The sequence below is a fragment of the Apiospora phragmitis genome, assembly GCF_038363925.1.
Source record: "Apiospora phragmitis strain CBS 135458 chromosome Unknown utg000013l:1.0-2965645.0:1.0-2969333.0, whole genome shotgun sequence".
Taxonomy (NCBI): domain Eukaryota; kingdom Fungi; phylum Ascomycota; class Sordariomycetes; order Amphisphaeriales; family Apiosporaceae; genus Apiospora; species Apiospora phragmitis.
In genome coordinates this window covers 354032-379930 of record NW_027117413.1, presented here as the reverse complement: position 1 = coordinate 379930, position 25899 = coordinate 354032, and the positions used below count along the sequence as shown (strand labels likewise).

Sequence of the window (25899 nt, the reverse complement as noted above, 5' to 3'; positions counted from 1 at the left end):
GTGCTGGATTGATTGCTTTCCAACGAGGAGTATACAATGTGGCAGCATTCCTCTGTGTGGCCATAAACTTGAATAGTCCGGATGACTGGCCCCCTTTTTAACGGACCCTTTTAACGGACCCTTTCATCAAACCTATAGTCTGAAATACTTCGGGAGGTATGCATTACGTCCACCCGTCTCTCGCACACTTCCGCTTGTGAAACTGATCAAGTCTATACAGTACCTTCTGGCATCAGATAAACACCCATAGACTAAGCGCCATGTCCAGATTTCTCATGCATGATGTGTTGCATCTTCGAAGGGGTACCATTCTGGTGCGGTATTTGCGCATTTGGTTGGTCTTTCTGCTTTCTGGGCTTCAGCATGTTGCCATCGACATTGCATCAGGCATCCCGCTCCGGCATTCAGGAGCAATGCGATTCTTTCTGATTCAGTACCTGGGACTCGTCATTGAAGACCTCTTTCTTTCACTGTACAATGCCAGGTCTCAGCCTGCAGCACAATCTTCCATCAAGCTGTGGCAACGCTGCTTGGGCTGGACTTGGGTGGGATTATGGATGGCATGGACTGCACCAGCATATCTTTACCCAATCATGGCGCTGGAATCATCGGGATCAGGAGGGGTCGTCTCCATGAGTATGGTTGATTACTTCAAGGATGTATTGGGCTGATCAATACAGTTCAGATCAAGTAATTAATACTTCGTATGGTCGTCTTCTGGGACTTCTTGCGTCGCGCCGTTCCGAATCGATTTTCGAGTATTGGGAATGGGCGATATTTATGCGCAAAAGAGCAATAGGACTCGCGCCAGGGACATGTGCCAAGAGCGCGGTAGTTCTAAAGATAGTCTGGTTTCTTGATGCCAAACTGGGCGTATCAATTAGCCACAAAATATCGCAATGTTTACAATACAGTTGTTCAAGTTCCCCTTATTCGTCTATGCTACTATATAACATAGTTTTGTGTATACCTATAATTCCTGACAAGCGGCACCAGCAAGCTCGTTCGTGATCAGATGGTTGACCCTTTTCTCGCCCTCGCCCTCGCCCAGCACCAGGTCCATCGTGGTGCTCCAGCTGGCGGACGCGAGCGGCATCTGCACCTCGTACAGGACGTACCCGTCGCTGGGCGTCTTCTTGTCCGTGCGCTCGAGCGCGAACTTCTTCTTCTCCAGCTTGTCGATGACGATGCCCTGGCGCGGCGTGCGGTACGCGAGCTCCATGGCGACGGCGGCGGCGTCGGCCTGGTCCCGGCGCACGGCCGCCGTCACGGTGAAGGGGAAGGGGTCGCCGGCCTGCGCGGTGTGGGTGTCCATGCACGACTGCGCCTTCTGGTACAGGATGGCGTCCTGCACGGGGTACAGGCCCGTGCCCTGGTTGTCGAAGACGGTGGCGGCGCCCGTCGAGGGGACGGTGAGCTCGATGGTGAAGCCGCGGATGCCGGTGCTGGCGTCCAGCTGCGTCGCGAAGTTGAACCACTTGAAGACCTCGCCGAAGAGACCCGTCGATCGGCCGCCCATGAGGCGCTCGGGCTGCGTCTCGATGGTGCCGTTGTTGGCGCCGCCGCGGTCCGTGTACACGAGGCGCACGGCGAGGTCCTCGGGGTCACGGTCCGTCACGCCCTCCGTCACGCGCACGCGGATGCGGCCGGCGAAGTCCAGGGTCCCGTTGCTGTTGAGCGCGAGCGTGTTGATGTACGGCTTCATGTCGAAGGACTCGAGGGGCTCGGTCAGCTCGACACCGGCGGGGACGCTGTCGATCATCCTCGCGAAGATATCGGCACACATGGTCTTGAACTGGGCGGGGTCCTTCAGGGCGTTCATGGTCTTGTTGCCGTCGGCGCCGAAGATGCGCTTGTCGGAGTTGGTGGTGTCGTTGTGACCGACAACCAGCGGGTTCTCGGTCGACCCGTCGAGGTACTGCGTCGCGATGGCGTTGTCGAACTGGTAGGGGTGTTCGTTGTCGTTGCCCTCGAACCGCGACACTTCGCCCTTGTTGGCGTTCTCGTTCATGTCGGGGAAGTCCTCGTGGTGCACGCCGCCGAGCGTGTGGCCGCACGCGACCATGGCAATCATCTCCTCCGTGTTGAAGCCGGCCTTGGCGAATATTTTCTTGTGCGTATCGAGATCCTGCTTCGGCTCCGGTACGCCCGCAGGCCCGGCCTCGGTCGCATCGATGCGCCCTAGGCGAAGAGGGACCTTGGGCCCTCCGCAGCTGGCCGTCGCGGTGACGACGCCCAGCGCGATCAGATCCGCAAACTGCACGTCGCTGTTGTAGTGCGCCGAGAAGAAGCCGAACGTGTCGTTGAACGCCGTGCCCGGATTCTCGGGCCGATCAGTCTCGAACAGGATGGAGGCGTCGAGACCGCCGGTTCCCGCCGCCGCGTCGTGCGTCGCCGCGTCATGGTACGCGGTGCGCACCCAAGCGGCCGCATCCTGCCGGCCCTTGACGTTTTCACTGAAAGAGCAGGGGTTCACATCTGAGTGTTGGCTGTTAGCAGGCGTGGTTGGGAGCTGCATCGGGATCAAGTATCGTTACTCACTGTCGATGAAGCCATGCCTGATGGCGCCGGCTTGCAGACTGTACAGATCCTCCACGTAGTCATACTTTGACGGCCATACGAAGGCGGCGCTGGCGAGTTGGGCACCGGCGATGGCATATGATGTTATAGTGTTCGATCTCATCTTGGCGGTTTTCAATCCCACCGTAAGGTAATAAAAGAGTAACGACTGTAGTACCGGGCTAATTGGTTTTCAGAACCCGGTTGAAAAACGATCGGTTCCAACTTCGATGAAAAAGAGCGAAGATTTGCGATCTAGGATGCGCAAGTGGATAATTAGGGATTAATAACCGCAACATCGGAACGGCAGCCCTTTGGCTCTTATAGCAAGAACGGGATCTCAGAATATTATCGCGAGTGCAAAAAGAAATGCAATTTCCGGAGCTGTTGGAACGGAGTAACGCCGGCAATGTGGGTCACTGATTCTCGTATCGAGGCCTTGGCATTGCTACTTCATGCGGGTGGGTTCCCGCTTGGAGGAGAAGTTCGTGAAGGCCGAAGAGGGTCTGGAGGAGGAAAAAACTAATGAGGAACCAAATCCGGATCTGTCCGTGGTCCAGAACCAAAACCTTGGGACACGAGCCAATATGGCCCCTTCAATTACAAACGCCATCCAGGGGTTGAGAAGTGACAGCGCGGCAAATGGATGCCGCCCATCGGATCTAACCGTGCCGGCTGCTATTTTTACACCCAAGCGGGGACCGAGGTGGATTGCTGAACCAAAGCTTTCGCCGGCGAGCCCATAATTGGAGCACGAGAATGGCCCAAAGCCACAATCGAGTCTCGTATCGTATCGATAGTCACAAGCACCTCTGTAAAGCGGGAAAGGGGAAGTCTCTCCGGCTTGCCGAGGTGTAAGCAACCACCTGGATCCTCGTCCGTGTATCATAATGCCATCTGCCCTTGCAGCTCGAGGAGCTCCTGTTCCTCGACGGTCGATGCCGCGACAATATACGGCAGTCCATCTCCATCGAACCCGAGCTCCTCATCGCCGAACGCCCGGCCATCTAGTTCATTGACAGTGAACCTACACATGTCTTCCAAGGTTTCTGCGCGCGACCCATCTTGACGAAGCCCATTACAGTCGACTCTTGCCCGCCTGCCCTCGATCCAGCTCTGCTTGTAAAGCGACCCATCCCATGACCGCTCCCAGTCGCCGACCCAGAAGGTTACGCGCTCCAACTCGACGGAGCCTACTTTCTTCGCCCCCATGAAGCTGAAGATGTCCGACGCCGACGTCATGTTCAGAATCGGCAGCCGGTATTCTTCTCCGGCCTTGCACCTCCGCGAAGAAGGCCGCATTGCAAACGCTGGGGCACCACACATGCACTCAGCCGCGAGGTCAAGCCAGACATCGGCCGAGACCAGCCGTGGGACGGACGCGACCGCCTCGAAGATCTCCCAAGGCCAAACATCGTCGTCGCCGCTCCGGTAGACTTTGAGTGCCAGATGCTCCAGATTTGGGCACCCTCGGCAATGCGCTGGATCTGAGTTGCATTAAGCGCCGCCTTGTCCGGATCGAAGTACCCGGGGTACCATGGCTCGTGAGACCATATCTCGAAGCGGCGCAGCGACGGACCGTGGCGGTCTAGAATGGGGCCTAAAGCTGCGGGTTCTCTGCTGGGGTCGGTCCACACCAAGCTCTCGAGCCGTAGTGAATAGTGCGATTGCAGCATCGTGGGACCCCAACGGCGAGATCCTTGAGACGACTCGTCAGATGCCGGGCACCAACATCGACAAAATACGTCGAGACCCCCTCGGCGAACTCGAGGCGCTCCAGTGCGCCCCAGTCCATGGCCTCGAGACACAGGTCTAGGTTGCGCAGCTCCAGCTGCTCACGGGGTGTCGACCGCCACAGCGCCCACCACCTGCGGAATCTGCCGCTCTGGATCCACCAGAGGTAGTCCCAGTCCTTGGGCTGGACGTCAGCCCATTCGCTCTGGTCGAACTCGTATCCCCCAAGCTTCAGGGACTTGAGAGTGGGGTAGTAGTATGGGGAGGTGGAGTCTCCTTGTCGTTGCTTTTCGCTGCTGCTGTTACCGCCTGCGAGAGGGAAGGGAAAGTTTTAACGGTCGGGCCACTCAGAACAGCCTGATCAGTAGACGCGAAGGTCCAGGTGCTCGATGGTGTTACGGCAGGCGAGAAGATGATCATGCACGGCAGCCATGGTGGGCAGATGGTTCCGGCCCGGGATGCTGGCTTTGAGGACTCCATTGGCTGGGCAGCGGGGATTATCGGAAATGCTGGCGGCGGCCCGAAGTGCCATGATGAGTATTGATACCAGTGCCATGCTGCAGAACCATTCTCTCTCGCGCTGGGGTCTGTTTCAATGATCCCCAAGTTTATCAATTGGTAAAGTGGTGATCTCGGAAGACAGCTTCGGCAGGCAGTTACCACTTGGACATTGCGCCAAGTTCGCAAGACACTGGATGAACGATGTAAAGACTCGTCGTTTGGACACGTAAAAGTAACTGTGCACAGTAGAACCAGGATCATTCTGCCCCAAGAGCCGTGAACCAATCCGCTCCCCAGTCTGAAGTTGTGGTTGCCTAGAATTGGGTGGCTTGGTGGTTGAGGCCTTCTTAGATGAGGTGGCTAGGCGGCCACCATCCATGTAAACAAGCTTGTCCCTTAGTAAGACAGATAGGCGGCCAAGGGCACTAGACATGGTGTCGCAAGTAGATTCCCAATCAGTTTATATTATGGAAAAGCCGAAAACTCCGCTGCGCATGTATGGTATCTCAAATCAAAACAGAACCGGTTCTCGTAGCTCTCGACGTTGCATCAATAAAAACTCCTCACCAACTCCGTCTGTAGCCCCAGACCAGTCAACTCGTAATCATGGCCGCAGTCGTGTCTGCCACCCTTGACACCCAATTGAAGACCTTGGGCTCGTGAAGCCAGCATCGAGCTCTCGCTTGATGTGTGCATATCCATTCCACCCTCCGTTGATGTCGCGGTACGAGGCCAGCGGGCTTAGTGGGCCTTGAAGCAGTTGAATTTGCCGAAGCTGAATCGCCAGGGTCCGCGGTGCACACCATTTCGGCCAGCATGGACGCTGGTACCAAAATGCTTGCCACCGACGCCTTTGGACCAGAAGAACGGCATGTTGTTTGGAGTGGTACGAAATCGGTTTCTAACTTTTCGTCGGCTGGTTAGCAATCCAGACGAAGCCCTGCTGTTGGGGATAACATTGACTTACAATCAGGTTTTCGTGTTGAGCTTAATATAATGGTCTTCGCTTCGAAGTCCTGAGGGTTTTCTGTTGTTGGAGGAAATAATTATGGAAGAAACAAGTAAAGACCAGAGTCTTTGCAATAAAGCTGCCTCTAGTTTATGAAGCGAAACCGCTGTGTTATGATATGACGTCGCAACGTGATGTGCTGTCTCTCAACGGCGCTGCCAACCTTGGCAGGCATTGGCCCGGGAAAGCTTGTAAAGCACAATGACGTCTGCCCAGAGCGCCACATTCTCTACACTAGCCACCGCCTAAGCCACACCAAGTTCATGGCAGTGTCTGAGTTCACTCCGTGTTCTCCAGCTATTGCCGGAAGTCGTGGTCTGGCCCAAAGTACGGCGCATCAATCGCAAGGTTGAAATCATCCATGAACATGAACGACGTATGGCCCAAGTAGTCGCCCCCATCGCTTGGCACCATTCCATCCTGGAAATTATCCAGTGCCGATTGTGAATGCGCGTGTTGGTACCCGCCTGTGTGACAGGATTGGCACGGTCGATCTGCCGCATTCGGTGGACTGAGGATCTTGTCCAGGATGCGGGTCAGTACTTTTCGGCCTTGTTCGCACATGGAAAAGACTCCATGCAACACCTCAACTTTGAGAATTAAGTCTAGCCTGGACACGAACACGGAGAGATCCTGTATGGTTTGGCTTCGCGGCAGCAACGGTTCCCTGGGATACACTGGCAGCTGTTCCTGTCTGAGCAGCTCCACGGCCAGAACCGCAGCGCAGCGCAGGCCGTGAATGGCCACCATGTGGTTAGTGTTGATCGATGATATCTTCGTCAGCTCTGGATCTTCGCTGATGCGTATGATGTCCTTGAAAATCTGCTGCGCAACTTTGATCAGCCCTTCTGCGCTAGCTCCTGCCTTCTGGAAGCGGACTCGCTGTAGGAGAAACTCGTTGGCCTGCGTGCTCTGTCGAATAATATGGCCATACAAAGTCAACCCGGTCTTCTTTGCGCCCACATGTAGCTCTTCGTCTCTGCATCTCGCATATGCGGCTGGCACGTCGGCCCATTGCTCCTTGGCCTTCTGCTGGATCTCATCTGCTCGCCCTGAGCACCTCGTCGGCAGACAGGTTCCCAAGCGCCAGCTCCAGGATCTGCTCTCGCAGGATCGCAAAGGGTATCCAAACCTTCCAAAAGGTAATGGCGCCAGCACGACCGTCAGAGTTAAAGCCACCCTCGAGAAGTTTAGACACATTGGCCGCAAACTCACTTTCCTCTGCGAGGATCTCGGCGTTGGTGAAGTCGTATCCGGTATCAAGGTTGATATAGCGGTATGACAGGCGTGGTGGCCGGCCGAGGAACGCCGATACCGAAATCTCCGTACTGTAAGTGACCATTCGCACCTGTTTTCGGAGCTGAGCAAGGAAAGGCGGCACTTTCGCGTTGGCTCGAATATCTTGGTGAAGTCCCATCGCCAGGAACGTACTACACAACTCGGCCCCTGCCCGGTACACTGTGGAGCTGATATCACCCTTCACAAAGCTAATGAAGCCGTAGTACTCCGCCGCAAGCCAGAGGAATGTGTCGTCCAGAATCTCACATTCACGACAGAATGTGAGGCAATTGGCTGCAATGTCGACCATGGAACTCATGACAGCCTCTCGAGTAATTTGGTATTCTGCGAGAAGCCTCTTCGAGCTATCTCCGGCCGCGGCTGCCGTTGCCACATAGCAAGCCATCAAACCGATGACGTCCCATCGAACATTTGCTCCTGTGGACAGCAGTATCCATTGTTTCGGTGAAGTCTTGCCATCGTATATCAATGGGGATTGAGTATTGCGCCACTGCAGTACCACGAGGTTGGTTAGTGGTTGCCGCCCGAAGCCATTTGCAAAAACCCCGACCCTCCAGATCCAGGGGTGCCTCTCAATATGGTGGAGCGTCAACCACCCACTGACGGACGCTTTCGATATGCATCTCAGTAAACACGAAAAAGGGCACAAAAAAGAAAGCGTCCACTCACAATAAGCTCGCAGAGCTGTCGAATCTTGTCGGGATTCTGGCTTTTCAAGACGTCACCATGGAAGCGCCAGAGCTCCATAAGCCACATCTTCATGATCGGCTCTATGCAGAAAGCAACATCGCCCTCCCAGGCCCCGTAAAAGCAATCGATGAATTGGTTGACCATCATGTTGTTCTTGAGAAAAGCGAGGACTTCACATCCCTTGGTAATGCGGTCATAGGAGATGGCCACGCTCTGGGCGGAGAATGTCTGCAAATCCATAGAGGGTACCCCTAGCTTCTCCAAGTCCTCTGTCAGCATGGAAGTCACAGACGTCGATCCAAGGAAGCTCTGCTTCTCGCTGTGGACAACTCCATGACCATGGGCGTGGTGCAATGGCGGCGCCGAAGAGGCGCGGTGAACTGCTGGTGCTTCCCTACAAGAAAACCGAACGGGTCTCCCAAACTTTGGGCCATGTGGTGGCTCTATCGACTGCACAAGCCTATGGGAGCCTCCGAAAGAATATGACGGCGAATCAGATGGCGCTGGGACTGTGGGTGATGTTGTTTGCCGATTCTGTGTCACATTAGCTTGTCGAGGTCTTTCGTCAATCGATGCAAGCACCGGCTAAACGCAGAGCTCGGTATAACCCTCCGAGTCGGGTTGTCACAACCGACTTCGGAATACAGGCACTTACACATGTGAGAGGGTTTGGGTGATAGAAGCACTTGTCCACGCACCGCCTCTTGATGCACCGACCGCAGGGGACACTGTGGTCGCACGCCAATTTGGATTTACGGCATGGTTCGCAAGACTGCAATTTGCGGTTCCGACGGTATTTGCCAATAAGAGTCTGGCTGGTCTGCTGCAGCTGGATGACTTGTCCGCCGGGTTGGTGATCCATATTCGGCATACGGATATTGACTCAGATGTGTTGTCTTTGAAACACGCTGTCGGTATTCCTTGGTCTGTGGAGAGGGCGCATCACAGTATTCAAGCGGCATCTGAAGATACCTAGAGACTCCGAAAGCAGGAGAGCAAGCCTATCCATACCGATTCACGAGGCGATGGGGAGAAGAGAGGTGAGCATGGCTGAGTCTGAGGACCGAGATGATGAGAAAGAACGCCGAAGCTCATGCCGAAGCTGCAATGGCCTTATTGGCCAGCTTCTACAATCTCGGACTTCGGAATACATCTCCATTAGGTCAAGCGCGCGTAAGCACTGCTACATATGGGCTGCCATTCTCGTGACCCGCATCCTGGGATGCCTTGGATGCCAAGACTCTTTGCGGTACGCCGCGTATGGATATTGCGTACCTGGCCAGCGTAACTATTTCGAACCGGCATGACGTATCCTAAGCGGCGTGGCGTGTTCGGAACGGCCTGGCTTCTCATCGGCGTGTGAGGCTTGGCTTACTAATTCCGAGTCGCAGGTTTCCTACGCTACACCGGCCTCTAGGCCGGCAGGCTGTACGCGTCAACAGCCTATGCGTCACGGGTATTGAAATGACTGTTCGATTGCCCCGACCAAAGGTCTGATGCAGGCCCAGGCACCGGGGTATATAGAAGGAGAGTCGTGCTTCATACGACTTAGTATCTCCAACTCAAACCCTCGACCACCATCTCGCTCTTAGGCTTGCATCAACAACGACAAGACCAATCAGGCTTATCTTTTTCGACAGACATCAAGGGATCATTGGCTATTTCTACTTTTACTAAAGATCATCATGCCTTCTCGTCTCGGCAGCGTAACGTCCCAAGTGCCCTCGCAACGCTCTGGCAACCCTGCCAACGTACCGCGAGACTCTTCCTCGACGTTCTCCTTCTATCTCAAGCAAGACGAAAAGACTAGGAAAGATGATACACAAGCAAGCATTGAGCAGTGCATGAGAGGCAAGTCGGCATGCAGCATCCCGTCCATGCGAATAGTTGCTAACAAATTGTGCAATAGCCATTCGCAAGAACGCTTTGAAGCAGTGGAGTTAGGTTTTGCGTCCACGATTCTGGTGGATTCTCTCTTGTCTACATCTTCCGAGGCTGGTTGGGTCTATGCCGGAGGTTATGAACCCTCCACACGCGCATCACTGGAGTTCGGGCCGGCTGATTCAAGCATGGAGTTTTTCGTCATTTGGAATGACACAACGATAACCAGATTTGGGGTTCTTTGTACATGGCTTGAAAATAAGAGGAAAATTCTTCTTTTCATCTTCTCGGTCGTAATATTCCATGTCACATCTTGGGGGAGATCAAAAGCCGGGGTTCTTGTAGTAGTCATGGGATCGGAATGTCGATTGACCTCCTGTTATTACTATATCGACATTGACCCTTTAAAGTTTCACAATTTGCATCAATACTGGATATTCTTTTTGTGGTCAATGGTAGCGAGAGTTTCTTTACAGGCCCGGAGCCACTCGATCCATTTGACCAGAGACAGCAAATCTGCCTGGTCCAAAGGAACCAACATTCGTCGAATTACCATCAACCACATTCCACAAATCAAGCTATAAAAGAACCAACTCGAACACTATATCAGCTTGCTATAGTATACGCCACTAAACATGTCAAAAGTATTCGTCATGGAAACACAACAAAGTTGCCGCCTCAAGCTTCCTATATTTTCGAGCATTTTGGCCATGGTTGCGGAAGCCTTACCAAACCGAAAAAGGATTACACGAACTGACTTTTTTTCCCCTATGAAAAGCTATATCGACTGACGAAGAAAGATCCCATTCTTCTATCTGGGGCTGTGTAATCCGATAGATGCCTCTTTCTATATGGCAAAGATAGATCCTCCGTCACGCTGAGTGGTTGGCTCGAAGAACACTACTACTGTTCACGCATTGGGTGACTGCTCGTATGGATTTAGCGTTACCGACACCCTGGTACACTTCACATTCGCGACGTCAGGACTTGTCTGGTTGACTAGATAGGTAGACCCGAGTGATGTCAAACTCTGAATACCATAGCTGAGGCTCCAGCCATGCTGAGGCCCGGAGAAAGAGCCAAACTCTAGCTGATTTCCCAATCCTTCTAACTGATTCATCATCCCATTCTCTTCTGCTGATATTGAGCCCGCTTCTTGAGAACCAATACACCAATTCTTCACTCAACGCCAATACTCTGACTCTATCGAGGAGCCTCCTTCTCGATACTCAGCACACAATTCTTCTTTACTCAACACGTTTAGATTCTTGAGACCTCAAACACAACTGTTCTTCACTCACAACTATTTGTACAGAATCTGATATCAAACTGCCACTAACCCTCTCAAGAGTGGTATCAATCGGTTTCACTTTCACATCTACACTTCAAAAACACACCATAACATCTTCCACCATGTCGTTCATGTCTTTCTCCCTCAACAAGCACGAGACCTGGGATCCAGTCAAGGAGTCAGTGCGAAGTCTCCATGCAGTGGCTGCCCAACTCCAGAACCTCAAACATCCTTTCGTCATGGTCGGCCAGGCAGCAACCTTTGCCATGAACGTCAAATGGGATGATCCCACCACCGTCGACCTATTGGTTCGGGCTTCCACCCTCCACAAGCTCAAGACAGTTGTCTGCATCACGGGCAACTGGACCGAGATGGGCGTCAGAGCTGCCCACCGCAAAGGTGGTGCATCCCAACGCAACATCGAACCTCTCCGACAAGATGCCTGTGTTCTCTTCAAGCGGACCGTCTTCTGGGGCGGCCGCGAGTGCAAGTCTCTGCGTCTCTGGAGCGAGGAGGCCTACGGTCTCAAAATCAAGTTCGACTCCTTCATCCAACTCAAGCCGACCTTCCAGCTCTTTGAGAAGGCCGAGCTGGAGGACCCCACCGACGAAGGATCTATCGTCAGGTATATTCCGGAGACCTACGTGCCCATGGGGATGGACGTGGACGACCGCCCGTTCGTGCTCGGCACTGTCCACGATGCCGACGAATACTACGACAGTATGAGCTATGGCAGTTACGACAGCGACTCTTCCGGCTTCGACGCCGACGACGATGAGAGACCCGAGCTGGACGCGGATGGGGTTCGGCTTCTCCAGCAGGCGGAGACGTGCCAGGCCTACCCGATGGAGCAGTTCGTTTCCCGTGCCAGCCAGACCGACGCGGCCATCCGGGCGTGGCTCGAAACCGTGCAGGAGGAGAGAGGGCTTGGGTTTTCGGTCGATCAGCGTTGCTGTGTTTGTTGGCGTTTTGGGAGTTTGTCTGATACCATTTGGTTTGGCATTTGGAGAAGGAGTTATGAGAACGACTTGTGCTGACAATTATGGGAGGAGAGATATCATCATACAAGCGTCATACTTCAAACTTGGATAACGCATAGGTGGTTATTCAAAAGGCACCTGACCTGTTCCAGAGTTCTCAAATAAATTATTTAATAATTCAATCCAAGCTGAAAAACAATCGTAGTTGCTTAGTTCATTCGTGATTATTCCCCTGACGATTCGTAGTAAGAACATAAGTACCTGAAGTGGCAATCAATAGAGGGCCCACCAACTTTCTCTGTTGCTATTACCATGATACAATATGTCGGTCTTGAGTGTCGATGTCACAAATGGGGAAGTGAGGCATATCATTGAGCGAAGGGTCGAGGCCTGTAGGGTTTCCATGATATCTAATCTTCACTTCACTTACGACAGTCTCGTGCTCATCAGTCAATTACTCTGTATGATAATACAGCTGGTTAGGATACGAAGTCCACGAGCTGTGATTCAAGCAAGTCACAGTAGGCATTTGGATATTACTCGCTGCTTCTACCAAGATGAGTAGTCGGAAAAGTACAAGACAACCGCTAGTGGGATGCTGCTACGATGCTCCTCTTTGCAGGGATATGAGCTGGAGATGGAACCTCGCTGGCGTCTGTTACGGCCTTGTTTTAGAGGCGATGTGATGGGGCTGTTCCAACTTCTCCATGGGACTTTTCAGTCTACCTCTACCTCGGCAATGGGGTTAGGCGCGGTTAATATATTGCGGTTACTTGCGCCTCGCGTCAGAGTCTGTTTCGGGTCATTTCCCGGAGGCTTAATATATTAGTTGGTCGTCTGATTTCCGCCGTGGTTGAGTCTCTTTCGTCTCTGATGATTAGAAAAACTATAAACAAAAGTGGGCTGGGACCAAGGACCGGTGTCATGAAGCGTCATCCCTGAGGACGGGGAAGCCATGCCATCCTTGACCTGGGATTGATCCGACTGCAAAAGCCGGACAGCGACAAGGTCTGTCATGTAGGTAGCATTTGGCCAGGTTTGGGGGCGACATCCCGAGGTAGAGACAACCGTGAGCTTGGCAAACTTGCTCACAGCAATCCCACCGCTCCGGTAATGGGCTCCCCGGGAGAGGGAGAAAGCGATTCCGGTCGGTAGATCGATCCTCCCCAGAACGATACAGTGGGGGAGGGGGATAGAGTCGCCGGCACTAGCTCCCAGCAGGCGTAGCGAGATCGACCTTGATATTGTCATGCCCTCATCTGATGACAACACAAGCCGGGCACCCATTGCACCGACTCGGCTATTCTAAGCGTGCGGGTTCTTCCGCTCGTGAGTTCAATGCGATTCATCGTCAAAGCAGTGGTAGGCTCAGAGTACCACCTGCCATCCTCAATCACTATCGACCGAAATACCACCGTTTTCGGACTCTACTGTAGGTCGCTGGGGCTCTGGTTGGGCTGCTGGAGACGCTGGCTGGGCTGCTGGGGACTATCCGCTGCGACTCTCCCTCTGGCACTTTTGGAGTTGTCGTCGTTGTGGGCGTTGGGGTTTAGCGTGCAGGTAAAGATGTTAGGTAACCTAGGTACTTCCTCAACGAACGTAGACGATTCGATGCCAGGGGGGTGGTACGTTGGTACATGCAGGTACGGCATTTAATTTCATTTGGGCTGTTTAATTTTCTTTATCAGATCGAACTGATCAAATTGATTAATCGATCCGATTGCTTGAAGTAACCTAATCCAATTAAGCAATTGACATCAATTGCCTGGGCGCTGGGATCACGTGCCAGCTCGTGAACAAACAAACAACCGCCGCGTTTGGTCATGCAGGGACCAACACCCAAGTGACCAGCACCAGTTCAATCCAGACACTTCGCTGCCTTCTCATGTAAACTGTCCAGCTTGAACTGTTGCCTAAGCGGTCATTTCCGATGGATGGCAACGGGGGTTTTGAGGACGACGAGGCCGCTCTTCGTTACGCCATCGCCCTCTCCCGCCTTCAAGATGGAGCTGGTCTTGAGCATGGTAACCCTTCCACATCGGATAACCCAATACAGCTTAGTTCGGACGAGGAGGACGAGGAGGACGACTTGGAGAAACCTCCCGTCTACCGCCCATCTCACCGACTGCGACGACAAGACGATACGCACAGCACTAAGCAGGAGGAGATGAAACCCCCGTCACCACCTGCAGTTCAACAGCAAACGCAGCCCGCCCAGAGCGGCCTTGCTGCATTGGGTCTTGATCGCAAGAAGATGGAGGAGGAACGCTTGGCCAGGCTCGGCAAACGAAAGGCGCCTGGTTCAAACCAGGACTCGCAAGATCGCAATCGCCGGCTAAAAACGGCCTCTGCATCTCCGGGGAAGCAGCTTCAGTATACCACTGGCCTGCCAGGCCTGGTGGAGGAGGGTGCATTCCGTGCACCCCCGACAGGGGTCCCGCTGTCAACGAGTCAAGACTGTCCGTCAAAGCCCATGGCCATGCCCACGCCCACGCCCATGCCTCCCACGAGCGGTTTGCGCTGGCCAAAAGGCGTCGTGAAGAAAACATGGGCGGCGGGCTTCCCAACAACAGGGGACGAAGTCAGGATCGACGAGGTACTCCAAAAAGACCAGCTACAGCTAGCCATTATCAGCTCCTTGTAAGTTACCACACCGACTAATGACTGGGATGGAGAGATGTGCTGTGTGGTCTAGACCTGATGGACGTGCCCACACCTCTTTCAGGGTGAAGCGTCGCCCCCCCCCCCTTTCCCATGCATGCCGCCGCCGCCGCTGATCAGCAGGTTACATGTAGTCAATGGACGATGAATGGATGCTGTCCAAAATCAACGTGTCCAGGACGAAGCTCATGTGCATTGCATACGCATCCAGCGAACAACAGGTATGCCCGCTTCCTTTACTTGCCACAGTCGACTGCAATTTCTCACCATTATCGCAGCGAAAGGAAATCGAGGCAAACGCCCCCAACGAGAATGTCCGCTTTTGTTTCCCGCCGATGCTTCCCATGGGTTCAATGCACTCCAAATTGCAACTGTTGCGATTCCCCAATCACCTGCGCATAGTCGTCCCGAGTGGCAATTTCGTGCCTTACGACTGGGGTGAGACAGGGGCTATGGAGAATGTGCGAAGCCCTCCATCGTAACCCCCTGGTATACCGCAGCACCGCTGACTACTATCATACAGGTTATCTTCATAATTGATCTCCCGAAGGTTCAAACACCCGGAGCTGCCGCAGCTAACAAACTTACCATGTTTGGAGAAGAGCTTTGTTACTTTCTCACGGCTCAGGGTTTAGATAAAGGTTTAGTCACGAGCCTAGCGAAGTATGATTTCGCAGAGACAAACCGTTACGCCTTCATCCACACGATGTAAGAACCCTCGCAGCTGTTTCCCAGTTATGCTTTTCCCTTTTCCACTAACGCGCAAGGGTAGCGGAGGCACCCACGTGGATGATAGTTGGAAACGAACAGGTAAGCTTAAATATGGTGGAAGTCAATAGGACTTCATTCCCTCTCAAATTTCGGAAGCAGTTGTGTTAACCCTGGAGGGCCAGGATATTGTGGGCTGGGCAGGGCCGTGTCTGCGTTGGGCCTCAACACACCGAGCCTGATCGACATTGACCTTGTCATTTCCTCGCTCGGGTCAGTCAACCATGAATTGTTATGCGCCGTGTATTATGCCGCACAAGGCGACGACGGCCAGAAGGTGCTCCGCGAGAGGACCTCCAAGACCAAGGCCAGGATGGCCAAACACGAGCTCTCTTCGGCGACTCTCGGCGATCACTTCCGGATCTACTTCCCCTCCCACGATACCGTCGCAAAGAGTCGCGGAGGGCCACGGGTATGTCAAGCCCGAAGCCTGGTGGCACCTTTTACTAACATCTTCCCTCCAACCAGTCCGCCGGGACGATCTGCGCGCAGTCCAAGTGGTGGGATTCCGACACTTTTCCCCGAGACCTCATTCACGACTACAAAAATGTCCGAAATGGCCTCTTACTCCATACCAAGATGATGCTGGTTCGCGGGCAAAAGCCGAACGGAGGGCCGGTCGCTTGGGGCTACGTAGGATCCGCCAACCTCTCGGAAAGCGCTTGGTAGGTGCTCGATTCTTTGTCATCTAGGTGATACTGTACTAGCTACATAGCTAACCACTGGGGGGCCCTTCGATTTTCCAGGGGACGCTTGACCAGCGACAGAAAAAACGGGCAAGCCCAAGTTGAGCTGCCGCAATTGGGAGTGTGGGGTGGTGATCCCTGCCGCTGAGCAAGGGGTGGGGAGCGCCCCAGCGAATAAAACATCCCCATCCGATATGTCTGTCTTCCTGGGCAGCATTCCCGTCCCAATAGTCGCATCTGGCAACGACAACTATGGGCGGACCAGGTCGAAGCGGCCGTGGCTGTTCCTCGGGGACTGACCATCTCTCTGTGCCGCTCGCGCGCGAGTATCAATAATGTATCATCAGCTCATTTCCTATCGAGCGCTCGTTCCGATTGGGCACGGGGCGCCCGGGAGCAGGTTTGGCCCTTGGGGGGATCATGCAGATGGCTGGACGAGCAACCCGCGCAGTGATGGACGCCAAAGCCATGCATCACATCACAGCATCAGTCCGGAAAGATGACAAGCGCCAGTCTGTATCTGTTTGTGGCGTCGACGGATGAGGTGCCGTGGATGATGATTCTTATCTTACGATTGTCTGTGTGCGCCAGAGATGCGCGCCATAGGACTAGATCATGCATAGACTTGAGAATTGTGACACAAACATCACCACATTGAGATGAGGGGTTGACAAGTCTCTCGTGTGAACGGCGACTAAGCGCTACCCATGTCGTACCTGTGTAGTCCGTCTTGGTTCTTTCCTGGCTAATCAAAACGAGCCAGGATACAGCTCCGGGCGCGCCATCGTGCTCGACAGACGCGCCGGTGCATAAAGAAGGTAGGATGGCGAGGTTAAGCTACGTACAAGCGCATGTGGAACCAATGCTGTCACTTCGGGCTTCCACTTCGGGAGTTGCTGCACCGACCTAGGCTGGCAGGCTGGCTAGCAAGCAGTATCATGATTCTGAACGGGATCGCCAATCTTGCAGAAACACTTTTGGCACAATATGACAGACAAGTCATGATCCTGCCTGCATGCATCATGTTTCGAAGCCCCCTGCTGTCGTACCATACCAACTACAGAATCGACACGATCCTGCCGGCTGGGCACCTTGTCGTATGGATGTATGTAGCGTACCCCTAGCTGCCAATGCGGAAAACCCGCACTTCATTCAGCACGGTGTGCGTTGAATCAATGTTGTCTAAGAGCAGATACTGCGAGAGATAGCGCGTGAAGAAAGGCGGCTCGTAGCGGTATAGGTGGGACTAGGCCGGGTACTATTTGACGCAGGCCTGCAATGTGGGATCCATCGATACATTGAAGAAAAGCATGTACGACGTAATTGATGTACGGTAAGTAGCTACATACGACGTACAGCTACTACGTCGTCGACGGCCATGTTGAGATTTGGGGAGAATGGAGGGGGAGGGAAAGCGAGACCCCACGCCAATGCTGCGTAACAGAAGACAGAACACTGGCCAGTCCAGGAGACCGACTGACTGACTAACCTACTGCATCTCGGCTCTCAGTCAACCCCACCAATTGGCGGTGGCGGTCGTCATCCGGATCCGATTCCACATGTCGGCCGCTGGCGTTTTCGAGTATCTCCCTCTTGGCCGTACACCAGGAACCCTTCACCTTCGTGTTGGAGTACCTACATAACGACGGTCGTTGTTATTGGCAAAGGTGAGGGCGATGGCGCGCTAATAACGTGAAGACATGGGCCAATGTCGTACTGTGACTTGCCGCGAGCGATAGGGTTACACACATGGATGCCGATGGTAATATGCAGCCCGCTAACACCCGAGGGTCGTCGTTCAAGTGCTGGGCATCACCCAAACAAATGAGATCATCAGCCATCAAGCAAGAGAGAGGGAGAGGCCGACTGTTCTCGTGGAGATGCCACCTACCTGCATTAGTAATATTGGAAAACGACATAGCCTTTGCCGGATGTACCAACCGCTACAGTCAGTACCTAAGTAGGTACTAGAGCATTTCCATGCTATTGTTGTCGAAACGAAGGTGGACATCATCATGGGGCAGACTCGGTGCGGAGAGACCGTGTGCGTGCATGTTCGCTCGCCTTATGGACTGGAGCTACCCTGCTCCCCAAGGCCCCCTAGCCTCCAGTGCACTACGTCGTAGGTTTGGTTGCCTGGTTGCCTCTTTTCCGACAAGCTTCTTACTCCGCGGCAATGCAGCTGTCAGATCCGCTATGGACATGGAGACCGGCTTATGTTGCTTACCTAGGTTTGTTCTGCTACTGCGCCGTACATGGACATGATCGGTGAAAAGCTGCCATCTAATAACCATCATCAACCCCTTTTCTGGGTTCCTCATATTCCCATGATACACGATACCACTTTAGTAATGGGTTAACATAATTGTGAATGCGGGAGTTAAGCAGGGTCTGTGTGCCTGTCTGGCGGTGCAGAGGATTATTAGTGCCAACTGCCACATCTGCAGCAGCGACAGGCACATGAGTCCGTCGTAAGCCGACGCAGCGGTAGGCTTGCCGAATTGGAGGCGCATTAGCGAACAAGACCAGTTCAACGATCTTAGTTGCACAGTTCGAGGTCGTTTGGTCTAAAAAAGTACCTGCCTTACCTCTCTAGCCCGCCTAGCGACCCCCTTCTTTGCGTGGACAGTGTGTGGTACGGCACCACTAACGCGTTCGTTTGCCCGTTCTTTTCTTTCGTACGACAAGCAAGCAAGTAAGCCCGACGAGCTTGAGCTGCCTAATTCTATTTCGTGCAGCATCAACCACAAACAGCCATCATCCCCAGACCACCCCCGGGCTGTGCCCCCCTTCCCAGCGTTACACTGCGTACTACCCAATTACTTGGCAAGGAGATTGCATCCAGCAGGAGTGGGGACGGTCTCAAGGTCTAGACAGTGCCTCTGCTAAGTCATCTTGGCCCAGCGAGTGCCGGATCGACCTTTTTTCTTCAACCACCACGCCATTCCCCACCAAAACATCTAAGTCGGTAATGTAGGGCAGTGCCCATCATCTACTTGCTACTTGTCATATTCCAGAAATGGCAAATCTGGCCCAGCAAGCCCAGATACCACCTTGTCTGCGGACGACTGCAGGCGTGCATGAGCAAATCGTCCTACCATGGACAGATGGCGCATATATCACTTGCCATTGCATTTGATCGCCGAGCTGGTGAAGCGAGTCCGCGTGCTGGACTGAGGGTGCCGCGGGTACCGATGATGGTGATAATGAATGACGCATTGAGGCTCTGTCGCAGCAGCTACTACAGCACTGCAGTGCAGTTCATATCAGATTCCCTACCGTTGGTGAGGGAAGATTGTCGCAAGCAGCGGTTGCATGCCCGTCACGAGTCTTCCGCCAGTGCAGTGGCCCCAAATGGGACAGCGACGACTGAGGCGGGCCGAATCAAGCCATTTCTTCATCGTTCCTTTCTTTTTCTCTTCCTTTCTTTTGTCATGCGATGATGATCCTCGAGGTTGAGACATGCTGAAGTGGGAAGACTTCACTACTTCGGCGCTACAAGCGGCTGGCCAAGGCTGGATTACAGGTAAACACCTCGAAGTCGGCGCAATTACGCAATATTGACATGGAAGGGTCAGATATGGCAATTTGGGAGATTCCCATCTGATGGGGGGCCAAGCCACAATACAATGAGCTCCTGAGCGAAGGGTCGTGGGTGCCGGTCTTGGGAGCCGCTCTCTTCTTCAATTGGCCCTTTTCTTTTCATCAATTGGATTCCTGCCGAGGCCAGAGAGGAGGTATTTTATCGGACCAGCCAGCATAAAAAGGAGCATATCAAGGGGGAATTCCTTTTAAGGTTTATTCCGTCAGATGCTAGCAGGGATAGCCCCTGCATGACTACCAGCCAAACATCAAGATCGACAATGGGTCATGCTGCCTGACTTGCAGGGGTAGCCGAGGATTGAAGAAAACCTGCAATGAAGCTGCTGGGTATTGGGCGTACTCGGTTTGGCTGTTTTCCTCAGCCCACAAACTGTCACCCTCTTCCCCCAATGCGAGAACTTGGCTTGGCGACCCTGCTGATCATGGTCTGGCCAGAGCCATGTTCCCAGGCGGCTAGGAGGTCAATGGTGACCCAGGCACCATTCCGTTGGGAAGATGAAAACACGGCAATTAAGCGATGTAACCATGATCATCCATGGTTGATGTCTTACAGGGTCTCTATCCCTATTTACCAGAGAAGAAGAAGAGACATGATCGCTACCTGGCTCGTCCGAGTCGGTCAGAGACACACCATGGGCCACTGACGGAGCCTTGGCCTTTTGGCTTGTTGATATGAGGCTATCTGTTGCTGCATGGAATTGCGGCAGTAGGTTGCCGTGGCTGATAGAGAATTGAAGAAAAGAAGAAAATACGAGCAAACACCTCCACTCACACTCAACAGCGGTTTGATAGCATATGCGAGGAGGGCTCGTTTTCCATACCTGCACTGATCGACCTTTAAGCTGCATCGGAACTACTGCAATGTGGCTTCGCACCTTACGGACCTTTGACGACTTACCAGGACCGCCGACACGGAAGATTTGACCAATCGGCGCCCGAGAATTGTCCAAGTTCCTGCGTAATAAAGAAAAGAAGCCGAGGCCCGCGCGAACGGTCCGGCTCAAGAAGCTGCGGGCATGTCTTTTCCCCGGTTCTTTACTATCGAAGACGGCACGCAGCAACGGGATGGGAAGCGCTCCTTCCTTTAGCAAGTATCAAATAGTGCATGAGGTTATCACCAAGCCGATTCTCTTCCAGGCGCGGCCAGGGGGCTCGGACGAGTAGATGACCAAGACTTCGACGATCCTTGCATGGAATGCCAGCTTCTCCGGTATAATAGGGCAACCCGTGAAAACGCACAGGAACCCTGTGCCCGCCCTCCTCTACACAGCTGATGTACCGCCTCCAGGCCTCCACTGCATCTAGTCGTCGACCTTTCGCTCGATACCAGTAACGGTTATTACGGGGTTACATCGGTAGTTCATCTCCATACTACGCCGATTAGAGACTGGGGCTCAGTCTAATGCCCTGATAGCCCTGGCAGCCTGGTTCCCCGATGACACTAAGTCTGGCTTAGTACGAGTAACCTCGGTGAAGAAATTGCCGCTTGAAGCCTGAGCTGTGCGCTGGTTCTTAGGTCGTCACTCGTCGAGCTGTCGACAGACTCGGCTCCGAACACATATGCACGTCGAAATGGCTGACAAGTGAGATGTTTCTTGGCTCGAGGATTTCGCAGATCCTACCAGATGTGTTTCAGATCGCAAATGAACAGTGCCGCTCATTGGCTTAATCCACGGTGGTAAAAAGAAACCGGGCAGTCTGCTGCTGACGACTTCCACTCGTCCAGTCCAGATTACCCATCTTGTACTGGAGCCAGGCATCTATGGCTTGTCATATTGAGGTAATGTCATCGTAATGGTTCTGCTGATTACTGGGAAAATAATTGCTTTGCGTTAGATACTAAACCACTCCTGAGGTCGCAGCCCACTGTCTTCCGCTTACATGCTGTCCTTGTCTCTCTTATCAAGCACTTTCTTAAGGGCTTGGACCGAAGAACGGCTCGATATTTCTCGGCGTCTCTTGTCGATAGCCAAGCATTCTACTGGATTCGTCGGTCTCGGCCAAGTATGGCAGATGGAGCGCATCCCATGTTCTCAAATTGACTCTCTCCAAAGACGTCGCGACTGGCAACGGAGGATCCGGTTCCAACTGCCAATGCCAATGCCCAATGCCCAATGGACAGTCTATCCATCATCAACCACCGAATCTCGATTTGCACTTCTAAAGTGATTACCCAAAACCGTCTGTTTCCATCCTGTCTTCTCAGGTATAAACGGCTATTCTTTACTCCCATGCGACCCGCTCATGCACTATTAAACACCAGAGAAACGGCATGTCGGCGCACGATCATCTAGCGCGGCAGCGTCGGACATTGATTGATAGGCAGCTCTGACACGGGGTATATACACTATTCGTCCACTATAGCCCATCACTATGTACGTACAAAGATACTCAGCCAAGACCTGGCGTATCTATTCAATCCAATGCCACTAGGGACTTTCTCTTGGCATCAACTGGTCGATTAGGTTTTCCTGGGCACCAATAGGTACGTAGGCCAGGTACATACGAACGACTCTGGCCCCCTCTTCCCCCGTAGGTACAGTACACTCCGTCCGCCCCATGCTGGCACCCTTACCTCTGCCATACACGGGCAGCCGTAGGCTTCTCAGCCTTATTCCGTACAGGCCTACTGGCGGTGGACTTCAGGTTGAAACGAAACAGTGACCCTGTGCCGAATGCTACATAACATTCGCCGCGAAGCCCCGGGGACTACAAGGAAGAATTCGCCGATTCGTAGCGGCCCAGGAAGCAAGACTAATATCCCGCTTCTCTATATGTCCTAGATTGCTCGCATAGAAATGCCTTCCTTTTTTTTCGCCTGATAGAACCCCAAACATCGTACTCGGCTGGTTCCGTAGGACCCCCAACATCGACAAGCCGTGACGAGTGCGGCAGTACCTCCTGTGAATATCCCCAAGCATTGCCAAGAATGCACATGAACTCGGTGTTTTCCCAGATGGAAGTTGATGGGTTTCATGAGACCGGCCGAGTGACACTGCCCATCCCATAGGGGGGCACATTTCTTGGTATTGCCGCATTGTCCCAGTCGCAAGGCGCGCATCGATGATCCCATCCCATCGTACTTTCTATTACACTGGAGCCCCTCCTCACAATCCAAGTTTAGATCAGTCGGACGACCGTGGAAGTGCATAGGTATATCCATGTCACAAAGTCAGTGCTTTCTCCAACAAGTCGTGCACTCATCTCGTTTTCACATTCGCTCCGTCTTCGGCCTATCTAGGTAGTAGTTACACTGGGCCGCAACTGAGCACTATGTCTCTCTCTCTCTCCACGCATACTGCTACACGTGCCTGTCCTGTCCACACAGACATATACTCGCCAGGTGTCTCTCCCCGATGCTTAAAGCCAGCAGGAAGAGCGGTTAGCGCATGGTGTGCCAGGGAAGGAGTCGCGCAATCTCATACACCACTCACCACCACGTCCCTAGAGAGTGGGAGAGGGAAGCAGTTGGGGGTTGGTACAAGCCCTAGGCGATATATGCATGCTGTTTGAAGTCACCTGGCACGATGATGTTGGGGGAGAGAGATGATCTGCATACCATGACACGCCCACTGCCTACGAGCGAATGGGAGGCGAGAGAAAGAGAGGCACTTATATCATGCCTATTCGGGGCAGTTCTTGTCAAGTCTCCATCAGTCTTTTCTTTTTCTGTTTCCCTGTTCCCCTGCTCCCTCCTCCATGTTGAGACGAGAGTCTAACAAGTACCTAAAGAAAGAAAAAAGGAGGCCCACTTTGGCCCCAAGCTCGCCCATCGCAGGGCAGGTACCCAGGAGGACCCTCCTAAGACTCATACCAGGTCCCCACCCGCAGTCAAGTAAAATGCTGCTAGGGTCGCTGGTGGTCCCTGCTAGCTGGCTAACAGTCCAACTTACAGGGTAGACGGCTCAATTGAATGGAAGCCGAGAGCTGGGAGGAGGCATCAAAGGATTCCCCGAGAGAGCATGTTGTAGCGTAGGGGTCGAGTATTTGTCGGCATACCGCAGCAGCTCCCTCCATTCCATGCTACGTCAGATCCACCAGCAGGGCTCGTGAGGTGCTGCTGCTAAGGTAGATCAAATGTACATTGGTTTGATTGATCAATTGATTGATTGATTCATCAACCCATTCAATGAATTGCTGTGTTGAGCATGGGGGTGTGGTGACATTGGATCTCTACGGTAGGTACCTGCCCTGCCAATGAATTGCAATGGTAGTGCGAGTACAATTAGGTAAGGTAGGTAGGCGAGGAAGGCCGTGGTGGTATGCAAAAGAATAATCCATCCATCTTGCACTGCCTGGACATCCCAGCAACCTCCTCCTCCTCCTCCATCGTAAAAATGGGCGGCTACTATTAACACTGACGACTCCCTTTTCCTCTATCGCCTTTCTCTTTCCTTCTTCGTTCTCTTCGTTTGAGTGTAACAATTTTGTACTTACTATTGGGTCGTGGCTGCCCGCTGGTCTACTTGCTGTGCTGTGTCGCACTAAACGAGCCTTTTTCCTTTGAATCTTCTCGTGCCCTTCCATCCCAACAGCCCTGAGGGTGCAGGAACAGGAACGTCTTTGCGCAACCTCCACTGACATATCCAAGCCAAGTCAAGTCGTCAGCCAACGCATCCTTCGGACCTCAGCGCGACTATCTGGCGCGCCCCATACCCATCATTGCCTTCCAGACATACCTCCTTCCCCCAGAGTACACACATCCAATATCCACACGTACATGCGCATAGTCCGGACCAGGGTACTGACTGAGAGCTCAACCACCACTGCGCGACTGCGTCTTACTCACTCACCTTTCCACCCGCTCACTCACCCACATACTCCTCCTCCTCCTCTCCTGGTCGGGGCCTGCCATTAGGTTTGGCCGTGGCTGCTATTGTACGGTGTAGAAGAACCGCTCCACGTGTAAGCCGCGATCTACCCTACCTATTCTCAGGGACCGTGAAGTTACTCGATTACGACGTGTACACCACTACCACACCTCACTCTAGGCTGGAACGCCTCGTGCTCACCTTTTCTGGGTCCGCGAAAAGCAGCCTCAACCTTCTGGGTCTCCACATCCAGACACACAACCACGCCAGAAGACACTTCTAATCGACTCAGAACCCCTCCAAAGGCTCAGTAATCGCCGTACTTGGCTTGAACCGGATAACTTGACTTACCTTGCATCTCAGACCTCACGAGGAAAGAGCCCTTGGATCAAAGACACAGTGGACGGTCTTCTCGCTGGATAGCCCATCATCAGACAAGGTGCATTAGCCACCATCGAGTCAATATTCCCCCAGCGCTACGCTCGCCTACCCTTTCGAACCAGTACTACTACATGCTCGGATGCCCATAATCGGATCCCGGAGCTATCGTGGACCTGTCGGCTTTCTTGACAAAAGGACACCAGTCACAAAGCACCATCCCCTTCCACTACCATAGGACCACAGCTATCGGATCACATCGGTAGCACTCTTGAACGGACTCCCGTTGGTGTCATCTCCCCTGAGCCTCGCAAAGCTTAAAACGCCTATGGCATCCGCAACACTCGGCTCCAAGTGTAGTTCTCAGGTTAGGAAACAGTGTGCGCGCTCTCGGTACTGCCATCCTCCCACTGTCGGATAGGAAGGGGGACATGTACAAGCTGCAAGACATTTAGAGCCGGACGAAACCTTAAAGTGCCTACGGTGGCAACCGTGCTCCGAGTCCTTCCAAGTACCTTGCGAAGTTTGTGTGCCTTGCACCAGAGAACCCCGCGCGTCGCCTGTGCTTTCGGTCCATCATCCCAGGGCATCTCTGGGGACACAAGCTCCTTGGAGAGGAAGTGACGCGATTGGGTTTCGCTGTGCGTGGATTCGCCGCGCAGTTTCCACCCCCCATCGTCCAGTCTTACCCGCTGGATAGACCGTGGGCAGAAGAGGGAAAATCTCGCTCACCAGCGTGCTGGAGTCGACCACAAGAGATCAGAGGATACCAGCTCACGAACCGGACGGACAGTTATATTGGTCGTATCCACCGGTACGCCAGCATCTGACCAGGAAATCACCTGCATCTCTTTCTCCATAAGCAGACCTTATCTGCCTCTCCCCTACTTGCGGCTTGGCCCCCAAAGTTCCGTGCTCGTTGGGTCCAGGTCCCAGGTCTCTGATATAAGACCGGACACACGTACAAAAAAAATCTTTATTGAAACGGCCTGGTATACATCTTTCCTTCGCACTTTAGCCTACGTTTCACATCACAACTTGACTTTCG

The 25899-nt window shown here is 53.3% G+C and overlaps 6 protein-coding genes across 6 annotated transcripts; 3 read left to right on the top strand and 3 right to left on the bottom strand.

Annotated features, from left to right (window-relative positions):
* Positions 1–970: 970 nt before the first annotated feature.
* On the bottom strand, positions 971–2683 carry PG994_013864 (uncharacterized protein; the record flags this gene model as incomplete). Its single annotated transcript, XM_066865273.1, has 2 exons — positions 971–2478; positions 2542–2683. 2 exons carry the CDS (start codon positions 2681–2683, stop codon positions 971–973), a joined length of 1650 nt encoding a protein of 549 aa, XP_066708402.1.
* A 1413-nt stretch (positions 2684–4096) lies between these two features.
* Positions 4097–4837, top strand: PG994_013863 (uncharacterized protein; the record flags this gene model as incomplete). The annotated part of the gene is made up of 3 exons (XM_066865272.1): positions 4097–4369; positions 4418–4630; positions 4676–4837. The coding sequence occupies 3 exons, from the start codon at positions 4097–4099 to the stop codon at positions 4835–4837; spliced, it is 648 nt and encodes a 215-aa protein (XP_066708401.1).
* A 698-nt stretch (positions 4838–5535) lies between these two features.
* Positions 5536–5978, bottom strand: PG994_013862 (uncharacterized protein; the record flags this gene model as incomplete). The annotated part of the gene is made up of 2 exons (XM_066865271.1): positions 5536–5699; positions 5927–5978. 2 exons carry the CDS (start codon positions 5976–5978, stop codon positions 5536–5538), a joined length of 216 nt encoding a protein of 71 aa, XP_066708400.1.
* A 122-nt stretch (positions 5979–6100) lies between these two features.
* On the bottom strand, positions 6101–8654 carry PG994_013861 (uncharacterized protein; the record flags this gene model as incomplete). Its single annotated transcript, XM_066865270.1, is given in 4 exon segments — positions 6101–6863; positions 6877–7592; positions 7772–8326; positions 8448–8654. The coding sequence occupies 4 exon segments, from the start codon at positions 8652–8654 to the stop codon at positions 6101–6103; spliced, it is 2241 nt and encodes a 746-aa protein (XP_066708399.1).
* A 2432-nt stretch (positions 8655–11086) lies between these two features.
* On the top strand, positions 11087–12001 carry PG994_013860 (uncharacterized protein; the record flags this gene model as incomplete). The annotated part of the gene is made up of 1 exon (XM_066865269.1): positions 11087–12001. One exon carries the CDS (start codon positions 11087–11089, stop codon positions 11999–12001), a length of 915 nt encoding a protein of 304 aa, XP_066708398.1.
* A 1873-nt stretch (positions 12002–13874) lies between these two features.
* On the top strand, positions 13875–16358 carry PG994_013859 (tyrosyl-DNA phosphodiesterase domain-containing protein; the record flags this gene model as incomplete). Its single annotated transcript, XM_066865268.1, has 8 exons — positions 13875–14584; positions 14784–14826; positions 14884–15066; positions 15129–15313; positions 15378–15415; positions 15499–15785; positions 15842–16038; positions 16166–16358. 8 exons carry the CDS (start codon positions 13875–13877, stop codon positions 16356–16358), a joined length of 1836 nt encoding a protein of 611 aa, XP_066708397.1.
* Between the last annotated feature and the right edge of the window lie 9541 nt (positions 16359–25899).